General features: G+C 59.7%; 1 protein-coding gene across 1 annotated transcript in view; it reads left to right on the plus strand.

The window, feature by feature from the left end:
• The window catches only part of fap47 (uncharacterized protein), a gene marked incomplete at both ends in the record, with an annotated part of 34,493 nt that overhangs the window by 9,520 nt on the left and 1,553 nt on the right, over positions 1-23,420 (plus strand). Inside the window, 40 exons of the mRNA XM_002949600.1 lie at positions 252-406; positions 675-807; positions 952-1,064; positions 1,353-1,501; positions 1,819-1,994; positions 2,550-2,965; positions 3,360-3,505; positions 3,847-4,034; positions 4,618-4,767; positions 4,998-5,140; positions 5,454-5,606; positions 5,980-6,144; positions 6,991-7,165; positions 7,492-7,707; positions 7,887-8,128; positions 8,521-8,613; positions 9,017-9,083; positions 9,265-9,701; positions 9,961-10,105; positions 10,534-10,652; positions 10,913-11,130; positions 11,645-12,104; positions 12,617-12,739; positions 13,038-13,591; positions 13,957-14,076; positions 14,474-14,660; positions 14,902-15,440; positions 16,027-16,054; positions 17,273-17,466; positions 17,661-17,748; positions 18,042-18,176; positions 18,526-18,627; positions 18,960-19,129; positions 19,391-19,415; positions 19,470-19,547; positions 20,630-20,698; positions 21,139-21,281; positions 21,503-21,649; positions 22,241-22,671; positions 22,844-23,254. Coding sequence (XP_002949646.1) covers positions 252-406; positions 675-807; positions 952-1,064; positions 1,353-1,501; positions 1,819-1,994; positions 2,550-2,965; positions 3,360-3,505; positions 3,847-4,034; positions 4,618-4,767; positions 4,998-5,140; positions 5,454-5,606; positions 5,980-6,144; positions 6,991-7,165; positions 7,492-7,707; positions 7,887-8,128; positions 8,521-8,613; positions 9,017-9,083; positions 9,265-9,701; positions 9,961-10,105; positions 10,534-10,652; positions 10,913-11,130; positions 11,645-12,104; positions 12,617-12,739; positions 13,038-13,591; positions 13,957-14,076; positions 14,474-14,660; positions 14,902-15,440; positions 16,027-16,054; positions 17,273-17,466; positions 17,661-17,748; positions 18,042-18,176; positions 18,526-18,627; positions 18,960-19,129; positions 19,391-19,415; positions 19,470-19,547; positions 20,630-20,698; positions 21,139-21,281; positions 21,503-21,649; positions 22,241-22,671; positions 22,844-23,254 — 7,803 coding nt within the window. The remainder of the gene's footprint in view (positions 1-251; positions 407-674; positions 808-951; positions 1,065-1,352; positions 1,502-1,818; positions 1,995-2,549; positions 2,966-3,359; positions 3,506-3,846; positions 4,035-4,617; positions 4,768-4,997; positions 5,141-5,453; positions 5,607-5,979; positions 6,145-6,990; positions 7,166-7,491; positions 7,708-7,886; positions 8,129-8,520; positions 8,614-9,016; positions 9,084-9,264; positions 9,702-9,960; positions 10,106-10,533; positions 10,653-10,912; positions 11,131-11,644; positions 12,105-12,616; positions 12,740-13,037; positions 13,592-13,956; positions 14,077-14,473; positions 14,661-14,901; positions 15,441-16,026; positions 16,055-17,272; positions 17,467-17,660; positions 17,749-18,041; positions 18,177-18,525; positions 18,628-18,959; positions 19,130-19,390; positions 19,416-19,469; positions 19,548-20,629; positions 20,699-21,138; positions 21,282-21,502; positions 21,650-22,240; positions 22,672-22,843; positions 23,255-23,420) is intronic.

Raw genomic sequence — 23,420 nt, forward strand, 5'->3', positions numbered from 1 at the left:
CACCCGCTAGGCTACCATTCACCTCCTAGCTCGAGCCCTTTCGGGATGTTTTCATGCTGGCTCCTGGACTGAGCATGTGAGATCATGGGCCTATGGGAAGCCAAGACAAACTGCGTCCGGATATACAGGAGGAAGCTCTTTACTTGCTTGCCGGCGGCCAATCCATGAAGCTCCCCACTTCGCAAAGTATTCCCCGCGTTTGAGCCTGCACCTGCGGCCGCATGCCGCGCACTTGCGCTTTACGTCCTCAGCCTATGATGGCTTCAAGTACCGCATTACCATCAACCCCTGCAAGGAGCTCCCATTGCTCCTGGACTTCCGGCCCATGGAGCAACGCGATAGGGACGTGGAGCTGGCCTTCCACCTGGTGACGGCAGGAGGAAACTCCGTACAGCCAGTACGGAAGGTGCGTGTGTAGCATTCGTACCATCCCGTCATGCAGCCGAGTGCCTTCTATCAGCCGGCTGGGCAGACGGTCCTCAGAGCCGCAGGCTCTGTGTGGGCCATGGAGGACGGCCGCAGCCCAGGTCTTTCCACTGACACCCGTGTAGGCCGCTCCGCGGCTTTTCCATGCGAAAGATGCTACCGGGCCAGGGGCTTAAATGAGGTTGACGATCCGCTCTTGAAACTGGCCCGCCTCGCACTTGCCGCCCTCTTTGGGCCCCCTTGTTCAGGTTGCTACTGGCAAGGGTATGAGTCCCCGCATCATCCTATCCAAGACCCTAATCGACTTCGCCAACAAGGTCGTCATTCGCTCAAACCAGCTCAAGGCGCCTTACGTCATTGACCTGTACGTCACCAATCAAGGTGAGGCTGAAGGGGCCAGCCAGGGAGCGAGGGGAAGGTGGACAAAAGATGGGGAAAAGGGTATGTACCAGAGGACCCGTGAAGCGCACCCAAGTACTACCGCTTAGCTTTCCGCTGCCTTTCTCCTCCGCGTGCATCCCACAGAGGAAAAACCGGTGGTGGTGTCGTTTGGCGAGCCGGTTCCCGCACCCCACGCTGCGGGGCTGCCGGTCAAGGGCATCTACAGCATGGACCTGGCGCCCATGCAGTCCCTGGAGGTAAGTAGCAGGAACGGAACATGGGATACTGAGGTCATCATGCGGGTCGGACCGGGCAGGGTAATGCAGGCTGGAATTTGTTGGAGGTAGGGTCGTGTGCAACGTCGGTGACGACGAAAACATCCGCTGAAGATTGGGAAGCGCACAATGAGGGTCGGGCACTCGGGATTTGGTCGGTGAGCAGACGCGGCAGTTGGCCATCAGGGAGGGGAGATCTGAGAAATCGACTCGCTTCACAGTCTGCTTTTATTGCATGAATGATGAATCTCCGCCCTCCCTCTTTCACAGGTCCAAGCCCAGGAGATGGTGGGCGTGCAGATCCGGTTCTGCCCCCGTGACTCGCGCACCTACGAGGCGCTCATCCCTGTATACCTGGACGGGGCCACGGATGCGCCCTACCTCAACATCGAGGTGCAGGGCGTGGGTCAGTACCCCAGGTGGGCAGGCGGGTGGCTAGCTGGACGGGTGGGTGCGCGGCACGGTAGAGGGGCCGGTTAGGGAGGGTTAATGCGGGGCGGACACAGACAAGGTGAGGGTGATGAGACCTGAGTAAAGCTTCTTTACGGAAGTAAGTTATCATGGGAAAGGACCTGTTGGTGGCCGGGATACCTCGCTGGACACAGATGTCGCCATTCTGCCGCTGCTCCCGGCACCCACCGCAGCCCCGCCGCTTACTGACCTCTTCGCAGCTCCCAAAACTTTTCCATTCCAATTCATTCTCCCGCCCTCGCTCCACCGACCTGGATGCCCGCAGGCTGTCCTTCGATGTGCGCGAGTGCTTGCTGCCGCCCGTGCCTCTGGGCCTGCGCAGCACCGCCACCTTCTTCGTCGTTAACAACGGCTACGACAACCTGGAGCTTAAGTATAAGCTGCCTGCGGACGAGGGCCACCTGCCCATGGAGGTGGAGTTCCCGGAGGGGACGATCATTGGTGAGACACTGGGACGAATGTGCCGATGATGACTTGATTATGGGAGTTCAGGAAATACCAGGTCGGCGGAGCATTTCCGTCCTCTAAGCCTGCGTTACCAAAGACCGCCATGATCTAAGCGTCCGTGCCAGCGTGGGTACACGTCTTCCTTGTTAGGGAAATGGTACCCACTACTTTTTAGGGCCCCGTCGCGACTTGGCCAAAAACTAGCTGATTGGCACGATTTCGTCAGTCGAGAAAAAATGGTAAAAATGGAAAATTTTGACTCAAATTCCTCTGATGAAAAGTCCACGGTCGGAGTTTCATTCCACATACGTGCATTGTACCCATGAAATAGCTCGGAGGTGAGATATCTGTGGTCACTTAACCTTTCTAATACTTATAGAATGGCCTCAAAGTTCTAAGGAAAATTTAGCAAAAGTAACAGAATTTTCTCATGAATAATCCTGCCATTTAAGATAGCCACACTGGTTCGAAGACCACGACAAAGGGGGGCTGGGCGGTTGCTTTCTTTCTTCCTGCTCCCAACCCTAACGCTACCCATCCCGTCCCCAGGTCTTGCCAAGGACCGGCTTCCTGTGGTGGTGTCGTTCATGTCCCCCAAGCCCATGTCCTTCACCGCCAACATCGACTTCATGGACGAGGACGGCAAGCGCTTCTCCATGTCAGTCACCGGCACCACCGACAACTCCCTGCTCACGCACGGTGCCTTCATGGCCGTCAACAAGAGCCAGCTGGTGTTTAGCCACGAGCCGGGGATGCCGGTGTTCCTGGAGGAGGCGGCGTACGTGCTGCCGGCGCCGCCCATGTGCCTGGGACCCGAGGTGCCCTGCCGCGGTGTGGCACGCTACCTCAACGCCACCACTACACGAGGGCCATTCGATAACCTGGGCCAGCAGATGATGGTCAGCCGCGGCAAGTTGCTCCTGGAGATTGTGGAGATGCTCAGTGGAAAGTCGGTGCCGGGCAAGGTGGGTGAGGCTTTGGGGAGCGAAACCTCGGGGGGGCAAGGAAGGGTTGGGTATGGAGAATGGAATCGACGAGGGTGGGTTGAAGTGGGGCGGTGTCGCGCGAGTGGGAAGCGGATGATGAGGGGATTGCGGAAGAGTTGTGCCAGTGGCTTGGTATGGATCTCCAAGCTTTGTAGACAAGTTTGAAGGTCGCGGTTGCAAGCTTGCAACTTGGAGTGTGTTTGTATGCAGCGGCAGCCGCCACAATCCCTCCACTGGTAAGAGGAGCAGCACCACAGCCACCGACCTCAATCCCCGTCCCGCACGTCTACGCTTTTAGACAACGAAGCTTCCTTCTAACGCTTAACCATACATCTTTATGACATGATTCTAACTCATGGCCTCTACCATGCAGATCTTCAAGTTGAACAACAACCGGAAGGAGGCGGTACGGCAGCTGCTGCTGCAGTACGACGCTGTGCTAGTGTTCCTCAAGTCTCACGGATGCTTGCTTAACGCCGTCAAGCCAGAGATGCTGCTCGAGTATGAAGACTTCTGCAGGTGAGGCAAACAAGCAGGCACGCAGGCGGGCGTATCAAGCTAGCCAGCTAGTAAAAGCCCAATCTGGGGATTATGAAAGAAAGTAACCCAAGCAGGTTCTGCCAGGGCCGCCCATTCTCGACCAACGCGATGATAAGTGTATGCCTGCCTGCGACGCAGAGTAATGTGGGACACCATACTTGTCACCGATGCCCAAGCCTGATGCTATCTGCGTGCCTCCTTTGTCGAGTCCGCCACCCATGCCGAAAAGCCCCTTATTTGGTACCTTTGCCTCAGCCTGTCATTACCCTCACCTCGTTGGCGCTGCTGCATCGCCACTTGATTGGCCCTATGTGTTCTAGGGTGATGAACGAGCGCAGCACCGCCGCCACCGACAACGCCGAGGAATTGGAGGCGTTGGAGATGTGGAGCGAGGTGGAGATGAACTTCGCCACCGTATCGGCTCAGGCCTGGAACTCCATGGTGCTGCAGATCTTCAAGGTCTTCGTGTTGGGCAGGGTGACGCTAAAGAGCCTGCGTACGCTCCCAGGTACGGTTGCGGTTGTAACTTACCGGGTCAGTGGGGGCGCGAGTTTGAGGGAGAGGATAGGAAATGCAGGGCGGAAAGGGAGGTTTGGGTGCTGGGAGTGGACAGGAGCTCACAAAAATGGAGTAGTTCGTGCTGTGAGGAGCTAGCGGACGGGTTGGGGAGGAGGATGCGACCTGGCCCCAACACGGCGCTGTGCGCAGTGGGTGCTGTTGTAGGATCCGGTAGGCTGAGGCCCTACCCGGTCACCCGGCGAGGGCCCCACCTCACCGCAATAACCTTCTTTCTGCACAGCATGGATTATGTTTGCCGCTGTCGATCCAAAAGCATCGTAGGCGTATCAATACCGCACATTGTAAGGGCCGAAGCCAAACTGTGCAAAACTGACTCCCGGCCAGAGACACGCCTCTGCACAGTAGTACTAAGGCGCAACCCTTGCACAATTTTGTTGTGGACTTTTAACCCCGTGTCCCCCTGTACACCCTATTCAGGGTTTCACCCATTCCCAGCATTGAAGCCATAAAGTTAAGTTGACCACCCTGTTACTGTACCTCCTTGCCGGCCTTGCTCGTCCCTTCTCCCCCAGGCTCTGAGAATCTTGAGCTCCCCCCCGACTCGTCCATCATTGGTTCCAACTTTTACAGCGTGGCCGAGTCGGCTCTTCTGGCCTGGATGTCGGCCCACTGCACCCGGGAGTTTGGACCCAAGTTCCCCAGGATCACCAACTTCGATTCAGGTGCGGGCCTGGTGATGCCGGCGGTAACGCCGGGAACTGCCGCCCTAGCTGTAGCGAGAGAACGAGGGATGCCCACTCCCACAGCCTTGTTCCAAGAGACTTCATATGCATTGTCTGTGGCTTGGCTATCTTTACGTCCGATGCCAACCTGAACCCTGCTTTCCTTCCATTTCCCTTACGCCCTCTCCCTTTCTCCCACCCGCGGCTCCGGAACCCGCTTCCGCTGGCAGACCTGGCCGACGCCAGCGTGTTGTTCGCGCTGTTATCCGGCTACTGGCCGGGGTTGGAGAAGAAGAAGAAGACGCTGCGTCTGGACTGCCGTGACGATCAGGACAAGCGGGAGAATGCTGAAATGGTGCTCAAGATTATGACGGTGAGGAGAGGGGCTGGAGAGGGAGGTTAGGAAAGAAGGGGCAGCGGGACTCAGGCAAGGCAAGGGGCCCAGCGGCGAATGGAAGGGGAAAGGATTGTTGAGGATTGTACATGAAGGAGGGGAGAGCTTAAGAGCTAAAACCCGCGTACGCTTTGCACCTGGCGGGACGGTGGAAGGGTCCATTACCGGTACATGCGCCCATGCAGGTTGCAAGCTTCAGGTCACAGGATTTTGCATGAGCGTTGCGTTCCGGCCCTGGAGAGAGGACATGCCCCTTCAACCCGTTGTGCCGTCCCGTTTCGCTGATGTCCAGGACCTAGGCTTACCGTACGATATCACGGTGGACGAGATCGTGAACCCCAATCCGCACGACATGATGGTCTTCGTGCTGTATTTGCATCATACGCTGCCGCAATTCGTGCCGCGGTCCTGCATCGACTTTGCGTGCAAACTCGGAGAGACGCAGGTAGGTGGGGAGTAGTGTTTCACGGCCCGGCGACAAGCAGCGGTGTGGGTGACGCGTCGTCCTTTCTACGTGTGTCTAAAGCCTGCTAGCTGTTTAAGGCCCTAAGGGGGGAGTTGTTTGGGCTGTGCCGTGGGCTTGCATGGGAAAGTGGATTGGTTACTAAGCGCTCTCTTACCCTTCCTAGTATCCTCGGAATCGCACTATGCACGCGCTACAGAACACCTACTCGTTGAAGCTGCGGAGCGGGGCAGCCCTCCATTTTGGAAGAAGACACATGCACTTGTCGCTTGCCGTGGCCCCGCAACGCCCCGCCTGCTCTCTTCTCTCCCCAACATAGCCTCCGGATTCCCCTGGGGCCTCCTGCTCCCCGCAGTGCAAGGAGCTGGAGCTGACCAACCCCAGCAAGAAGGCCATTAGCTACTCGGCGCGCCTGGAGGGCCACCGCGACTTCTCCATAGAGTCGTCATCGCTGCGGATTGAACCCAAGGCCGCTGCCAAGCTCATGATCCAATGCACGCCCACCAACACACTGTCTCAGGTAGAGAGAGCCTTATTACAATAAGCGGGAACCCCACCCCAACGAACGATGCGCGGCCTGACGCGCCGTTTCGGCAGCACGGGGAAAGCAGGCTCGGCTCAATCCCCGGAAGCGACCTGGGTCGACTTAGGGTTATCGGCAATGCTGCGGTTTAATCCGAGTCCGGCAGCAGGTCCCACAAATTGCGGACCATACGAGTATCTTCCACAATTAGGCCCCTCATCAAGCCGGGAAGTGCAAACTGAGAAGAGGAAAACAGTTGGGACAACGTCTCGTACTCGCTCAATGCTGTACACATCGTACGGCCTCACTCAGCGAGTCGTTACTTCCTCGCGCGGGTTCCTGCTTCTTCGCCTGGCTACTTGCCCGCGCGAATATACCTCTCAGCTTCAAGAGACTGACTACTACCTTAAATCCTTAAACCCGTACTAACCTCCAATAAAGATTGCCAGGGGAGGAAGGGGGGGAAAGGAAAGTAGAGGCACCAACCACACAGATCCAAAGTCGCTGGCCTGCTAGAAAGCCCATCGTAACCAGAAGCGGCCAACCAGAGACACCTGCTCTGACCCAACTCCACGGGAACAGACAGACTCCGGACTACGACAACCCAGCACCCAGAGGAACCTGTACACCACTACCGCACAACGCCCATTGCTGAAAGGCCTCGTCTGTAAACGACACTTTTGTTTGCCAAAACCAATATTTTTGCTTCACCAAGTCGGCAAGGCAGTATCACCTGGGCCAGCCTACCTAACCCTCTGGCAAATGCGCGACGACTCCTATCAGCTCCCTGGCCTCACGCACTGCACACTTTCCTCCCCGCGACCCCCCCCGTCCTGGCCTCAGGCCTCCCGGCTGGTGCTAATGAGCAAGCGCGAAGGAGGAGTGCATGCCGCCACCCTGGTTTTCCAGCTGGCCTGCAAGGTCAACACGCGGGCGCCGCTGAAGCGTGTGCGGACCGAGGGCCCGCTGTACGAGCTGCAGGTGTTCGAGTTCACCGTCACTAACCCCTTTCCGGCGGGTGCGTACGGGTGTGGGCTGAGTGGTGGTGGTGGTGGTGATGAGAATGGTGAGAATGATGGGGGGAGAACGCGCGATGATGTTTGCACCATGTACTGTGCTGCCGTGTGTCGTAAGACTTAGGGGGTTGGACTTAGGGCACGTACCCCCTTATATGATTTGTCGTTGCACGGAAATGTATGCCTGCTGGCGGCGGCGGCACTCAACAAGCGTACCAAAGTGCCGACATATTTGGGCACTATAGCTGATCTACATGGGCTATGAGGGCGCCGCACTCGCACCCTCACCCTACACGGCCGCTCTTGTCACCCGGAAACGGACGCCCAGCTGAGCTGAAATACGGTGCGCCTGCTCCTGATTTGGATGTAAGGATCTGTTCGTACGGTTTCGCAGATGGTGACTTCACCATCCAGATTCTGCATGAGCCTGCGGAGCCGCTTCCCAAGAAGGAGGAGGACCCCGCCGCCGCAAAAGTCGGCCCCGGGTCAGCCGCCCGCAGCCGGGCCACCAGCAAGCGCAGCGGCCGCAAGGCCCAGCAGTTCGGTGAGTGTGGAGGAACCATGGGGGCCGAACGGGCAGTTGGGAAGGAGGGGCGGGCCGAAAGCTCTGGTTACGTTTCCCATCTGGACGCTAGAACACTTCCGGCTGCTGCTTCCTTGCCCTCACCCACGGCCCCCTCATTACCCCAACCCTACCTCCGCACCGTCCCTGCGTCGCCCCAGAGCTCCCCACGGCCGAGGAGGTTGCGGCCAAGTGGGGCAGGCTGTGGCCAGATGCTTTTGGTCTGGATCGTAACCGGCTGCGGCTCAAGCAGAATGCCTCTGAGCGCATCAAGGGCTTCTTCCTGCCCTTCACCATGACCGCCGCCTACTGCACGGTGCTGTTCCGCGACAAGGAACAGGGCGAGTTCTGCTACGAGCTGGTGGGGGAGCCGGGGCTGCCCTCTCCAATGATGCAGGTCAAGGTAGGTGGATGGGGGCATGGAGGCATAGAGGCACGGCCAAAAACGGTAGGGCCTGGCGATTGGGCCGTGCGGCGGAGGCGGAGATTTGGGGGGCCTCGGGCACCGGGCGTTAGGCGAGGGTGGCCTGTTGGCAGGGAGGGCTTCGAGGAGGTACGGGGTAGCGCTAGTGGCATGTTACCGTGCAACAAGTTGTGTTGACGCATGGGAAAGATGATCCTAGAGCCTGTTATCTGCTGCTTGTTGGTGCTGCTACTTGTCACCATGGGCCCCATCACTTCTCCCTTGATGGCCTCACTTGCCTCCGAAGTTTTCACCCCATCCATGTCACCCCGTTGCCCCATGACACCATCAATGACACCATCACATGACCCGGATCCGCCCTTTCCTGCCAGGGCAATGTGCCTCTGGAGGCCCCGCAGCAGGTGTATGACCTGCTGCTGCCCTTCCAGAACTCGGCACTGGAGGCGGCCAAGAGGGCCTTCCAGGTTCGGATGAGGGCGCCCAGGGAGGGGGGGACCCAGAGAAGTGCGAGTACGGTGGTGGGTTGTGTGGGGATTGCAATTTGACCCGCTTGGAGTATGTGAAGTGGTGTGCGTGTCACATGCGCGTGTGCATGAACGAAGTATTGGGACCGCGATTGACCTTGGCTGCCGTGCCCTCCGTACCCCGTACCCCGTGCACTGACACGCACGAAGCCCTCCTCGCGCGGGGTTTTGCAACTGGGGTGTGGGGGAAAGGAGGAAAGAGGAGGTGCCTGGACGTGACAGTCCTCTTTCGAGGTCCCTACGCCCTGCGTTTCTCATCTCCGTTCCGTGTCACTTACTACTGAGGTGTGAGGCGTATTCCTCCGAGGCTCATCTCCGTGCTCCATCGCGTGTCCGTCCACAGGAGAAGCACCCCCTGGCCAAGGACAAGGAGCAACTGTCGCTCCTGAAGCAGGACCCCTTCAAAGGAAGTAAGTCATGGGCGAGGGGAAAAGGAAGAAGCGGGGGAAATTTCACCGGTGTGAAGCGCAGTCCGACCCCGCCTCCTTCATCATCCCGCCGTTAAGCTTATCTTCCTGTATCCTGCCTCTGCACGTTGGCCGACGCTGCCACAATCTGTTCTTTATTCCCTTATCGGCCCCACCCCGCCAGACGAGATCGCGTACCTGGTGACCCAAACCAACAGCCTGATGAGCGCCCCATCGCACATCTCGCTCTCCGCTCGCTCCCTCCTCGTCTACGCCACGGAGCCGCTCCCCACCTCGCCACCCAACGGCCCTGGCGGCGCGGTACAGAGCGCCGCCTCTGGGGGCGCTAATGGTAACTCCGGCGGTGGTGGCGCCAATTCCTCTCGTTCCGGGGGCCAGCAGCGCACCCCCAATGCAATGCCGCCTCCGGAACCCAACACGCTGCGCTTACACCTTTCCCCCATCGGCACCGGCATTTACCCCACTCGCATCATGCTCACCTCGGCGCTGGACGTGCGAGTCATCGACGTGGAGCTTACGGCCCAAACCATGACGCAAAACTTCGTATTGGAGTTCAGCACATCCGCTCGGCAACCCATCACCCAGGCAAGCCGCGCCGGCGTGTGAGGTGGAGAGGGTGTAAAGCGCTTGGGTGGCTGGACAGTTGGATTGAGCCGTTGCAGCTGCAGCTGTTGACCCGAAGCCATTTGGACCCAACTCCTACTTTTTTCCCCGCCATCCACGGGTCTTAGGGCTGAGCTTGCTGCATATACATGCCCGCCCCACGCAGTCGATGTCCGACGCCCTGTTTGCCTTGTTCATGTCCCAATCCCCTTCCGGCCCTCCCTCCGGCCGTCCCTCCTCCCTCCCTCACGTAAAGGACATTCCACTGGTCAACACGGGCGAGACCAGCATGACGGTGTCCGCCACTATCAATGGTGCCATCTGGAGTGGACCCCGGGAGATGATCGTGCCTGCGGGCTGCACCGTCATGTACCCGCTGCAGTTCAAGCCGCTATTACCGGGTGAGGGAGCAGATGCTTTGGGGGGGGAGGGCGGGTAGGAAGGCAGTACCATGCGGGATATCCTTCGAGACCCGCACACCCCGTAACACGGACCGAAGACTCGGTGGTGGGCGGCGTAGATGGGAACCGGAGTGGAGTTGCACTAAGATTGCTGGCTGGTGGGGAACGTAGAGTGCGGCTGCTACTCTCCGCAGTTGCCGCCGACTTGCAGATGTGGAAGGCGCCCGAGCCTCTCCTTGCAACACACTGTCAGAGAGACACCCTGCAAGGGGTGTGTCTTCAGGGCAAGTCGACGGCACCTGCACGCCCTGACAGGCGCATGGAACCCACCTTAGCACTGCCGTACCCATTCTTGGTGCGCTTCATTGGACATAACTCTTCTGTTTGGTATTGTCCTTCCCCATCCCTGGGGTCTGTCTCTTTTCCAGGTGACATCAAAGGCAGTTTGGAGCTGGCCATTAATGCCACCGGGGAGCGCAACACATACACACTGCTGGGTCGGGCTTCAGAGCCGCTGGCAGAGGGGCAGATCGTCATTGAGTGCCAGGTAGAGTGTGCGGGCACCTAGTGAGTGGATTGGATGGGGACAGGCTGCGGAGATTAAGTTAGGACAATGGCTTGACCACGGGCTACAGGGTTGTGCAGCGACGTGCACACGCATGGGAAATACATGCATGTGTCGGGCATTGCCAGTTTGGGCCTCTTTGCTTGGGCCAAGGGAATGCAGAGAGCCGCACTTCCCTGTGAGCTATGAGAGCTGATAGCGCCGCCCTGCCCTGCCCTGTCCTGCGGCACTGCCATCCGCAGGCCCGCAAGCCCGCCACCAAGCAGTTCAACGTGCCCAACATCATCGGAAGTTCGACGGAGTACAAGGTGATGTGCGACCTGGACTTCATGGTGGGAGTGCCCCAAGTCAAGGTGCCGCCAGGACTTGCCACGCAGTACAAGATCACCGCATGTCCGCAGCGCAGCGGCACCTACAACGGCATCATCACCTTCACTACCGCTGATGGGCAGTACTGCTGGTACGTAGTCGTGTACCTACGGACGGACTTGCACCGGGATGCATCCCCGCGGGTGCGGGAATGGAATGGGACGAACCGCCAGCCTGCCACCCCCGCCCGTCTGGCACATGTTTTTTTTCTCTGTCCCTCTCCCTCTCTTTCTCTTTATCTCTTTTTCTCCGCATACCCAGCCATCTGCGAGTTCCCCCCCAACGCCTAGAGGACCTTCCGGCGTAGAGTTGCTTGGGCAAGGGACCCCGGCTCGGTACTACCTCATTCCAAAAACCGATAACACGCCTGGCTATACATGTCCATACCTGGCGGGCCACCCCCCAATCCAGACGCAACAACCGCTACACGCACACTCAGCCTCACCCTCTCCTTAACCCCTTCGCACCTTGTCACCTTTGCGCTCCCCACTCTCTATCCCCTATGCACTCTCCACGCGGCCCTTCATTTCCCACCGCCTCACTGGGGCTTTCCTCTCCCTGCCCTTTCCCCGTTCCCCTTTTTCCCCCTTCCCTTGCCTACCCAGGTACACACTCGAGGTCCGCGCCTCGGAGCCGCCCGAGGTGGGCACCATTGACGTCCGCGCCGCCGTCCGCACCGCCGTGGTGGTGTGTGTCACCATGAGCAACCCCCTGCGCAAGGACATGGAGCTGGCGGTGCGATACAGCGATGTGGCGCTATGCGGACCTGCTGTAGTGGCTCTACCCGGCACCCAGGAACCCGTCACCTTTGAGTTCTTCTTCGCGCCGCTGGTGCCCGGCTCCTCCAGCGGCAGCGTGGTGCTGGTCAACGACGACGTGGGGGAGTTCCGGTACCTGATCAACATGGTTGCCGACCCCGCAGAGCCGGAGCAGCTGCCCGACATGACTGCGGAGCTGGGGCGCTCCGGCAGGTCTCCGCTGGTGATTGAGAACCCACTGGATGTGGCGGTGGTGCTGTCCGCCACGAGCAGCAACCCCAGGAACTTCGCGGTGCTGCCAAGCATGGTGGGTCAGGGCTGAGGGTAACTGGGGATTTGAGAAGGAGGACAGATCCAGATAAGACCAACGGGTGGGGCCCGCTAGCTGGTGACGGGGTAGGGAGAGGGACTTCCACCTGGGTTGGGGGGTAAGGACGGGGAGTGAGGGAGGGGGGTCTGGGAAGTGGGGGCCGAGTGGGGGATTCGGGTTTGGGAGTGATAGTACGTTGTTGTGCGGCGCCGTAGCTATCTGAGTGCATCATAAGGGCCTCCTCAGTGGCCATGACCATGACCATGCCCGCCACCAAGCAGGAATTGCATCACCAATATCGCCACCAACCAAGAAATCGTATCCTGCCCTTCACCTGACACGCGAAATAAGCATTACCTGGTCCATGAGTAGCCGATTGTCTTTGATTGTCTTTGAAAAGGAGCACAGGAAAAACCAGTGTCGATGGAGACGCACATGTCCGACGACACTTGGTAACAGGGCAACGCTCCCGGACATACCTCCCTTGCCCAACCCACCCACCCGGACAGGTTGCGCTCTCCGCGTACGGCACTGCTGAGCTCATGGTTGAGTACTGCCCCAGTACCTTGGATCATGATGAGGAGGCAACCATCACGGTGGATGGGGACATCGTAGGGACGTGGGAATACAATGTAAGTTTTGCCGGCAGCGTACACAGGGGCCGTACCCTGGCTGACCCGTGGGCCTATACTATTGGGAACTGCCTCCAAACTCCCTCGTATCAGCACTCCCGTTGCGGCTTCCAAACGCTGCGTAATGGGCCCGCGCCGGGCCATGGGCCATGGGCCCGTGAGCGGTTCCCTCCCCTTCTCCGTCCGCCCCGTTTCCTGCCTCTACGGCTGTCCACGCTGTCAGGCCTGGTCTCTGTCAGGCCTTAGGTTTCACTCAACACCTTCTGCCGCACACTCCCCCGGCCCCACTGCTTCCCAGGTCCGTGGCCGTGGCGAGCTCCCCACCGTCATGGAAGCCACCCACATGTCCACCATGCTGGGGGCCCAGGGCCAGGTCATAGTCACGTGGAAGAACCCCTTCCCGGAAGCAGCCTCCGTCAGCGTGCAGCTGCGGACCGACGAGCCGCCGGGAGTATTTGAGCTGCTGCGTCTTGGGCCCTACAACGGCGCCAGCTCGTCCAAGGCGCTTACGGGAGTCATCTCTTCGAACAGCTCCTCGAACAGCGTCCACGGTGGGGTGGGGCCAGGGCCCGGCGGGGGCAGCGGCGGGCACGCCGCTACGGCCGCCCTCGCGCTTGGAAACGGCCCACTGCGCAGCGGCGGCGCCAGTGGCGCGTTGACAGTGCAGGAATGGACTGTACAGCCGTACGGCTTGCTGCATGTGCCGCTGCGATACACTCCTGCAGCACTAAAGACGTGTTCCTGCGAGGTCCTCGTTGCGGTGGAGGGCAGCAGCTACAGCCTCAACACCCTGGTGTGGCGCTTCCCGGTGCGGGCGCTCACGGAGGCCAGCCTCAGCGGTGTCGTGTTCAGGTGGGGGCCATGTGGCGTGAGGGAAGGGAAAGGGAGGGAAAAGTGTTGTTTTAGGGGGCTGGTGCTGAGTGTTAGGACAGTCCCTGAGAGGGGGTTGGTTGGCTTGTGGATGTTATCGTGATTAGAAAACGATCAACCCAAAACGATTATCAGTTTGGGTTGATGGGAGGAGTGCTTCTGCGTTGCTGGGGTGGGATGGAAGAGGTAACTCGTGATGTAGTGCCGGTGATAGTGGCTCCTGGTCGCGCATGTGCGACTTATTCCCCAGGGTGGTGTTCTTGTTTGTTAGCGCATCCTCCGCATCCTCAGCAAACAGCGGTGAAATGACCTTCGCTGACCTCCCGCCTCTCTGTTTCCCCCTTCAGGTACAAATGCAAGGCCCGGTCCCGCATTGAGGAGACCATGGAGGTGGTGTTGACAGGGCTGAACAAGGTCGGACCTGAAGACGAGTTCAGCCACGAGATGGTGCTGCCAGTGGAGCACAGGTGAGGAGAGGGAGGGGTGGCGGGAGGGGGGAAGTGGACGGGTTGAGAGAGCTCGACGGCGGGGCTAAGAAGTGGACAAGAAGATCCGTTGACTGCAAATGATACGGTCGACAAGCCCAGGAGGAGCAGGTCCCCTCGTTTGGGCAATTGCCTTGGCGTATCGACCATGCAGACCAGCCACGGCCAAAGGATAATTGGGCGCGTTATAACTCCCTTGCGCGTGGTCACTTCCCAAGCTTGTCCAGCTTCCCACCCGCCATGCTTGGCTCGTGCCTTCCTGATAGCCTCCTGGGAATGAGCTCTCCTTGCCTTCTTCCCGCGTACCCTTGGCATACCACCGCCATCCGCCCACCGCCGCACCGCTCCTCCTCCCGCGCTCCCACCCCAATACATGCAGAGCTTTCCTGGAGCAGTCTCTGGTGGTAGAGCCCGTGGGCCCCAACCCTGTACGACTCAGCCGCCCTGACGCCCCCCTGCGCTACAAGGTCTACTTCGCCCCCCAGCGCATGTTGCCCCCCACCTCCCTGGAGCTGGTCATCAACAAGTCCACGGGGGGGAGATGGAGGTTCGAGATGCAGCTGCAGGTGGGGGAGAAGCCGGGAGGGATGGGGACGCGCGTCAGTCCGCTGAACCGATGCTAGGGCCAGGCCACAGGAAACAGGGAAGCAAGTCCTGTTTTTGCTCTCCTGGTGGCCCGCACGATGCTCACAACTAGCCTGCGACTGCTTGCCTTGTGCTCCTTCAGTTTGTCCGATGAACGCCCAACTCCTCCCCGCCAACTTGTTCTCTCTCCCGCGCCGCCCCCGGCTCCCTCCCCATCTGTAGGCCACGGAGCCCGACCTGGATGGGACACTGACCATCGAGGCCGCCGTGGGCGCCACCTCCTACGTGCCCCTGCGCCTCTACTCCTCTTCTAACGAGCCCCAGCCCTTCACCGCCTCCTTCCCCTCCGACACGCCGCTCGTCTTCAACGTCGTCCCCTCCAAGGGCCTTCTGCCACCCATGCCGCGACCCGGCGAGCCGGAGCCCGAGCCGCCGCTGCAGGTCTCCTACAACTGCCGCGAGTTTGGCAAGGTGGTTCGCGGCCGGCTGCACGTGCAGACCTCCGACATGCACTACTCCTACGAGCTGCGCGGCCGCATGCCCACCTACGTGCCGCCCAGTCCCGCGCAGTTTGCAACCTCTGTGGACAACAAGCTGGACCCTGCCCTGGAGACCCGGCTGAGCCTGGGTCGGCCCACGGGGAAGAACTACGTGGCTACGAACATGCGAGCGACCCGGGTTACCGGGCATGGGGATCAGGGAGGAGGCCACAAGGGCCAACCGGGGGCTCAAGGTGCCACTGCTGTTGCGGCAAAGAAGCGGTGATGACGTTTTGGGGGAGGGTTAGGGCTTTTCGGGTGGTTGGGGGGGCCCGCGGGGACAGGAGGGCGGAACATACTCGAATTAGGCAGGAAAAGGAGGAGGACGTGCCTTGTCGTATCGCATGGATGTGTCCACAACGACTCGTTCCTAGACCTCGTTCTAACCTGGGCCGGGCCCTGTCTCCTGCGCGTTTGCTTGGCTTTGAGTGTTTCCCAACTCAGCTGAAAGGAACAGCAGCATAACTCAGTTCAATGATCCCGCATACAAGTACCGTCTCATGCATAAGTGTGTATATCGTCGTGTTTGTGGTCCCCCGGGACGCGCAGCGGGAAAGAGAGTGCGAGGACAGGTGGAAATCGCAACCCCTCGCTGCCACATGCGTGGCTGCCACCCCACTGGTTGGCGACCGGCAGTCGAATGCACTGCATGGCTGAAGAAGGGGCCATTGTGCAAGACGGAACTAACAAGCGGGCCTTATGAGACGCCACTGATAATGAAGGCTGTAGAGTGCCCCGAACTTCACCTAAGTGCACTTCTTTAGTCCTCCATGTCCACTGCGCTTCTGGTGCACATGATCGCACACAGATGGACGCAGCTCGCAACCAACGCGACGGTGTGTGGTATATCGGCGTTGATACTACTCGCCACATGTGTGCGTGCGCATGTATGTGTCATTCATGGCAGCAGGGCTGGGACGCCCTGCTTCACTGAGTGTAGGCAGGGAATCTCACTCATAGCCGGTTCCCCTCTCTCTCCACTCGGGCCGTTGTGATGTGGCAACGGAGTGACACAACCGCACTGCGCTTGCTGGGGAGGGGGCCATCACAAGAGGAGGCGGAGGAGGAGGACGGGCGAAGGTAGCGGAGGCCCACGAAATTGGACTAGCTGATTGCCGGTCTAGGAGGGCCACGGGAGGATTGGAAAAAGGGTCCAGTCCATCGGCTATCCTTCAATGATGATACTGGAGTCTGTGAGGCTGGCGCCCGGAATGCAATGGGACGGAGAAACAGCAACTGAAAAGCAGTGCAGCTAGCAGGGAAGCGCTTAATCCCGAGGCCGCGCGGTTCGGTGCGGATGGAAGCGAAGGAAAGGGGGGTAGTGGGTGGCAGTGGGGTCCTGCACCTCTCACGGCAACGAGCCTGCATCCCCGGTTAGCTTGCAGGGCAGGGATAACGGGGGATAACGAAAATGCCAATGACATTAAAGATGGAAAAAGTTGACCCCAGGGCCCATTTGCCCGCTGCAACCCTATGTGCCGAGCGTTGAGACTCCGAAAACGGACGTGGTTCGAGTTGTTGCCTCTGTTGTTAGGAGTGGATCCGTTTCATACTCGCCTCGCCTTACATCAGTAAATGGATTGTGTGTGGAGGGTGCAGGAATTCCTCTTTTACGTCGGCAGCCTGCCTCGGGCTTAAAAGTTGTCTCAAGGCCTCTTTCCAAAGAACAGTTAGTTGTGGCCAGCAATTAAAACGTTTCCTTCCGCAAAGTCCCCTGCAGAGAGGTGATTACCAGATGCAATTAGATAAACAAAATATTTCAGGCGCCATAAAGCAACATGCGGGCTGTGATGCGACAGTTGTGTCGCCGCGTCGATTCGCTTTCGTCCCGTTGGACAGTACAACGAAGTCGAAGAAGCCTATCAATCCGGGCTCCAAAGTTTCGAATTAAAAAACAGCCCAAATAAAGGAATTCCCAAGAGCTATGGTCATATATTACCGCCGCCCTGCAATTTGAGCTAGATCCTCCTGCTCTCCCGATCCAACTAACCAAGAACATGCACCCCAGCCTGCTGCTACCGGCTACAATCCTCATCCTCGCGTCCACGTCACAGCTTGTAGCATCTTCTCAGAACATAATCGGCAAATCATGGCCAACGTTCGGGGTTATCAAAGGGGGGCTTGACAGAGAAACTCCCTCTGCGAAGCTGCAGCTCTTGGAACGCCTCCAAGCACGTGAAGGCCGCTTTCTGTCGCCCGTTGTACGCGATGGCGTACCTGAGGGCGTCCGCTGCGATGCAACGGAGCGGTGAGAAGTGGCCTTCGACTCCCGTTCCGCTCGGGACAGCCGGAGCCTCAGGGAAGAACACGACCGGAGCCGCTCCCCCTCGTTTACCAAAGCTGTTGTCGTGTCCTGATTGCCCTAGCTCCGAAACAGCACGGAGGTAATCCTCCGTGTGATTTTGGGCTGTGCCGTGTGCTGTTGCGTCTGGGCCCCCGCAGGTGTGATAGCCACAACGTGTGTGCCCGGGTGTGCGCTCGGGGGTCTGTGGCAATCGACCCCTGGTTGCGATTCGCCGTCGACTACCAGGTGGGGGCGAGTAGGGAGGTGGGCTCGGGGCTCAGGGCTCAGGGCTGTGTACGGGGGGCTGTCTATTGCTCGGTATGTCAACGTAGTCGCCATCCGCGAGCGCTAGGACCTGTACGCCAATGCGTCATTGCACTCCAAACAGTGGCAAGAGGGACATGAGGGCGAGAAGGGCCATGCCACCGTTTCAAATCCCGCACCTTAGAAATGGATGCATAGCCTGTCATGTCTCTCCTTTTCCGGCCCCCCACCCTAACCACCTGTCCTCCTCCCCTACCAACACCCACCCGCACCAGTGGCGGCTGTCCCGCAAACAGCCTCTTTGCTTCGCCCAGCTGCTGGGTACTCACAACTCCGCCATTACCCTGGCGGACGGGTACGGCATGCACGATGACGTGTACACCCAGTACCTGCACTACCTGGGCCTTGCGGTACGACCCTCGCGAAGGCTGAAAATAACGGTTTTTCCGGGCCTTGCAGCCCCTCACTTTTTCAGTGGGACAGTGCTTTGGGGTTCTGTACGGAATTGCAGTACGGCGCCGCCTGGCCCCGCTCATTCCTTCCGTGTCACGTCACGCCATGTGAAGTCCTGGAGCAGGTGTCAGGTTGTGGACCGGGGACCCGGATGCGACCCACGGGACGGTGAGGACCCGGTCGAAATTTTTGTTTCGTCATATTGGTCGTAATAGCAGTTGTACCCCTCCCCCTAGTTCCCCCCTCCTGCTGCTGCCTGCTGCTCCCCCTCCCGGGCGCGTGGGCGGGTGTGTGAGTGGGTTGCAGAGCGGCTCCCAGCGGCTGATGACCAACAACCAGGTGCTTTCCCTCACCGACCAACTCAACCTGGGGGTCAGGTTCCTGGAGCTCGATGTGCACTGGATCCAGGTGTGCGCCTATGTGTATCTGTATGTGTATCCGTATGTGCATGTGGGGGCCGGCGAGCGGTTGGGAAAGGGGGTCAGGAGTTGGAAGGGTCCATTTGGATCCCCTCCACTTCACACCCACCGCTGTGGCGCCCGGGGACCACCGTCCACAGACCCGCGCAAATCCTCAGTGGGCTCACCATCTCAACCACCAAGTCGTAACTCCTGACCCCCCGGCAGGCCCCTGACCATCCCGCCACGCCAACCCCTCGCCTCTCTGCACCCCTTGCCTCCCTGCGTGTGTGTGTATGTATGTGTGTGTGTGTCCGGATGGGGAGCCCGGGGGCCCTCCAGTCCGACCTCCACATAGCGCACTGCGGCGGCTTCCACTCGCCCCAACTCAACGCGCTGGTGGCGGCGCTGAGTGCACTGGCCCAGCTGTTCGGCCACCCGCCCGTGGAGTGGGACGCGGAGACGCTGGGCTGCGACCCCTCCATGTCCTCACTGCCGACCAGGGACCAGCGGTGTGTCGTCTTGTGTTGTGTTGTGTGATTGGCCGGGGGCCTGGATCCGTGCTGGTTGTGATATTGTACGACACGGTAATGGTCCCCTTTCACCCGGTTCCATGTAGGCCTTGGGACATCCGTACAGCCCCCTACCCCACCCCACCCCACCCCACCCCACTGCAGAGGCCCCCCCAGGGTCTTTCCTCCGCTGGGCCCCCTCCTCCTCCCCCTCACTCCCGTGCACCTACCTTCCCCGCCCGCCCGCCCACCCGCCCGCAGCACCTTCGTGGATGCGCTGCGTGAGGTGGCCTCCTGGCTCACCTCCCCCTCCCCCTCCCCCTCCTCCCCCGGCCGCCAGTCGGAGTTCCTGGTGCTGTATCTTGACAACCAGATGGACCTGCTGCGGTGGGGCCGCGTGGGCACACTGATGGAGCAGGTGGTGTAGTGGGGGGGAGGGGTGCAGGTGCGGCCGGGCCGTAATCCATAGTAGCAATGTAATGTAATGTAATGTAATGTTACAGAGTGGGAGGCTTCTGGGCCGCTTTTTATCACATTGTCAGTTCTAGATCATTTATCACCTTATAGCACCATCCACCACTACCACACTGTACTTCGCCATACGAACTGTAAGTCCAAGGCGGCGGATCCAGCCTTCAGGGACCCCTCCTCATCCATTCACCCGAACACCCGAAGAGACGGAGGGTTCGGCAATCGCCACCAATCCAGCGTGCGAATCTGGTCCATCAGCTGTGACCTCAACTCCACATCTCAGCAGCTAGCCATAATCTCGCGCTCCCGACTAATTCGGGGGTCTCCCCAGGAATCGAGGGAATCGAGGAAATCCCCATAGTAGCGCCGTAAAAGGGCCTCCACGGCTGAAACATCTGTCAGATCGGGGATCCTACAGAACTGCTTGATTCATAAACACATGATTACAGACGTGCATATGCACGTGCCTGTGTTTGCACATGTGGGCCTTATGTGATATAGGGTGGGCCATCTCATCATTGGGGGCCCGCAGTTCACAGTAATATGATGTGTGGGACAGGGGGGTCCTGTGACCCAGTCTGTCTCCACCCTGTGACCGCCACCCGGCAGTCTCTGCATTCCCCGGTATATGGTGATCAGCCTCATCCAGTCACCCTAGCAGACTTCTCAGTGGATCGCTCAGGCTCCGCACCCCACCACCGGCATCCAACGGAATCTGCCGGGTCAACTGCGGCCCAACTCCATTCCTGGTCAGCTCTCAGGTCAACTTTCTCCCAGGTCACCGCCGTCCGTCGACTAGGGGCACCCTCACCTTCCCCTAGTGCAGGGCTTTCGCACTTGACCGGTCTCGATCCCGGAACCTTCTGGGGCATCGGTGTGTGCGTTACAAGTAGTGCCTGAACTATATAGTAATATGTACAGGCTGACCAACCGTTCCTAAGCTATGCCGTAGATGACGTACTCGAAGCCTACTTGGCTGCGCACCACTGCCCCGTGATTGTCGTACGCCCCATGTATGCGGCCACTCAGGTTATGTCGGTGATTCCGACCGCCCTCATCATCACCCCCCCAGAGCTAAACAACATCACTCAGCAGCGGGTATGTATGTAAAGCTTGACGTGCGGACGGTTGGATCTACGACATGTATGTTTGCATGCTGGCGCGGGCAGCTCTGCCCGCGCCAAGAGTGTACACATGCGCCTGTCGGTTGCATGCCCCCCTCCTGTTCCTCCTCGGCCGCCGCGGCCGGGGTTGGGGTTAGGGGGAGTAGGGGGGATGGGGGGGATAGAATCATCACTGCAGAAGCCTAGCTGGTGCGGGGCCGGGGGAGGGGGAGGGGGGAATATTGGCATCGCGACGCAAGGTCCTTTAGGCACAATTCCTTTGGGTCGCAACAGCTGGTGTAACGGCGAAGTGGTCGTGGGGTGAGAGGATGAAGAGAGGGATGCCGACGACACCGCAGATACAGCTCTGCTGAGGTCTCATGTACGGCACAACACAACCGTGAATACACTTTGATTTTCTGTTTGGCGCGCCAGGGCTCCATGCCCAGCGTTGACGAGCTCGTCCATGTGTACGGCAAGCGGCTCCTCTTGATGAGCGGCAGTGACTACGGCGAGGAGATGTCCTGGCTGGCGTTCAGCCACCACAACCTGTGCGACATGGACGAGCCCTTGTTCAGGTGGGTCGTACACCCGCACGCCTCCACACCGCACGCCTCCACACCGCAGGCCACCACACGCGTCTCCAGCCACAGCCTCCCCCCTCTTCCGCTGTCTTCTTCATCCTCCCTCACCCAGCTGCCCCGGCTCGGCCCCGGTACCCGAGGGTTACCTCGCAAATCCCCGTAAACTAAACTACCATCCCCCTCCCCCCTTCCCTCTTTCCCCCTAAACCCCCCAGGGGCTTCCAAGGGCCCCCTCACTGCCAATTCCATAACTGGCATCTCGACATGGACACACCTGTCATGGCCGGCAAACTGATCCGCACACCTACATGTAACTTGACGTACGGCCCGTACAACTGTTCGATGCTGCGCGGCGACAATATGTGAGTGCGGACGTAGACCTCGAAGGCATTGTATCTTTTGGCGGTGGGCCCCGGGGGCACGGGGGATAAGAGGTAAGTGAATTTGCGTTTCCAGTCCAATACCAAAGTGCCAAATCTTACCGAGTGGTAACGGGACATTAGTTATAGCACTGGGCTGGGGGCATTGGAACGCAGTGCTGGGCAAGGAGGACGGCCGGAACAGCCCCTTCGGACGGTGCTGTGGCGGTACCCCCTCCCTAGGCATGTACCGACCACACCCTGAAAGTCCACGATGTGCCACCGGGGCGGTAGGCCCTGGAGCTCGGAGTCCCCTGCGGCCCCTGCGGAGGTTAGAGCTCTAGTTAGAAGTCAGGTCTGACCAGTGGACCAGCGAGCCAGAGAGCCACAGACGTCGTCAGCCTCTTGGCCTCCTCAGCGGCGCATGGAGGACGTGAAGTATGAAGTCCTGGGGAGGTAGCTGGTCGGGTAGACTACGGGTGGCCACATGTGCTTGCCATAAGTTCACGGGAGCGAAACAACCAAGCTAAGGCATTTCGCCTAACAGCATCCCCCACTCTGCCCCCAAACCCCAACCCCACCCCATACGCACAGTCCGCAGCTAGATGACCACCAGCTGCCGGAAGCCACTTCCTGCGGCATCAACGTGCCAGCACCGGATCAAATAACACCGCAGCTCGTACAGTCGTACATCTGGAGTTGGGCTCCGGGACATGCGCCGCCGATGCCCGCGGCTGCGGCAGCTGTTGAGACACAGCAACCCAAGCGCCACTACCACCACCCAGCACAAGGACGTGCGGTGCAGGAGGCGCCACTTGCCTCCGGGGCGGCAACGGCGCCGTCGTCTGAGGGATCATTTACGCCTGGGGAGGGCCGGGTGGCGAAGGCGGCGTTGGAAAAAATAGTGTCGACGGCAGAAGCGGAGGCGGAGGCGGTGTGCGTGGTGATGAGCTCCAGCGACGGGCGCTGGCTGGTGCGGCCCTCTTGTAAGGGGGCGGCGCTGCTGGCATGTCGACGGGACACAGGTATGTGGGCATGGGACTGGGCGGAGGTTTGAGGAGCACAACGATGGCTAGAATATGTGAAGCGTATTGGGGCTCCCGTCCAGCTGTGGACCGTGCTGCTGTCCCCTCCTCTTCTGTCAAGGTCCTCGCCCTGCTGCACCACTGCCGCCCGCCGTGTTATCACCGGCTCCAGGTGCCCAGCACGTCCCTGGAGCAGACGCCTGGGCCCTGGCTTCCCTCGGCCCTGCTACCAGCGCGGGCCCCTGTCCGCCCGGCTACCTGCCGTCTGCCCCCCACACCGCGCGAGAAAACTGGGAGCTCTGGCAGCTGCTGAAGCATCGGAAGCAGCAGCTGCTGCAGCAACCCGAGCGAACGCAACGCGGGCATCCGCAGCAGCCAAAGATTCAGCTGCAACTGCATCATGATCATCAGGCGGTGCATCGTGTAAAGGACAGGGGTGTAGATGGGCAAGTGGACTCAGTCAAAGGAGACGGACGTGGAGGTAGGAAAGCCGGGGGTGCCGACGCCACCGCTACCGCTACCGTTGCTGGTGATGGTGATGGCGACATGTCTGCAAACCGCAGGGTGGCAATCCGTAGTGGTGGTGAGAGTGGAGTGGATGCAGGTCGTGATGATAGTGATGCTGGCGTTAATAGGGTTATGCATGTGGTCGACAGGATGAGTGGGGCCAGCGCGCGGAAAGGGCGGCAGTTGCTGCGGCGGCAGCGAGCTTCGCTAGGAAGGGGCTTTCCTGGGGAGCTACAACAGCA

This window comes from Volvox carteri (genome assembly GCF_000143455.1).
Source record: "Volvox carteri f. nagariensis unplaced genomic scaffold VOLCAscaffold_15, whole genome shotgun sequence".
Classification (NCBI taxonomy): Eukaryota; Viridiplantae; Chlorophyta; class Chlorophyceae; order Chlamydomonadales; family Volvocaceae; genus Volvox; species Volvox carteri.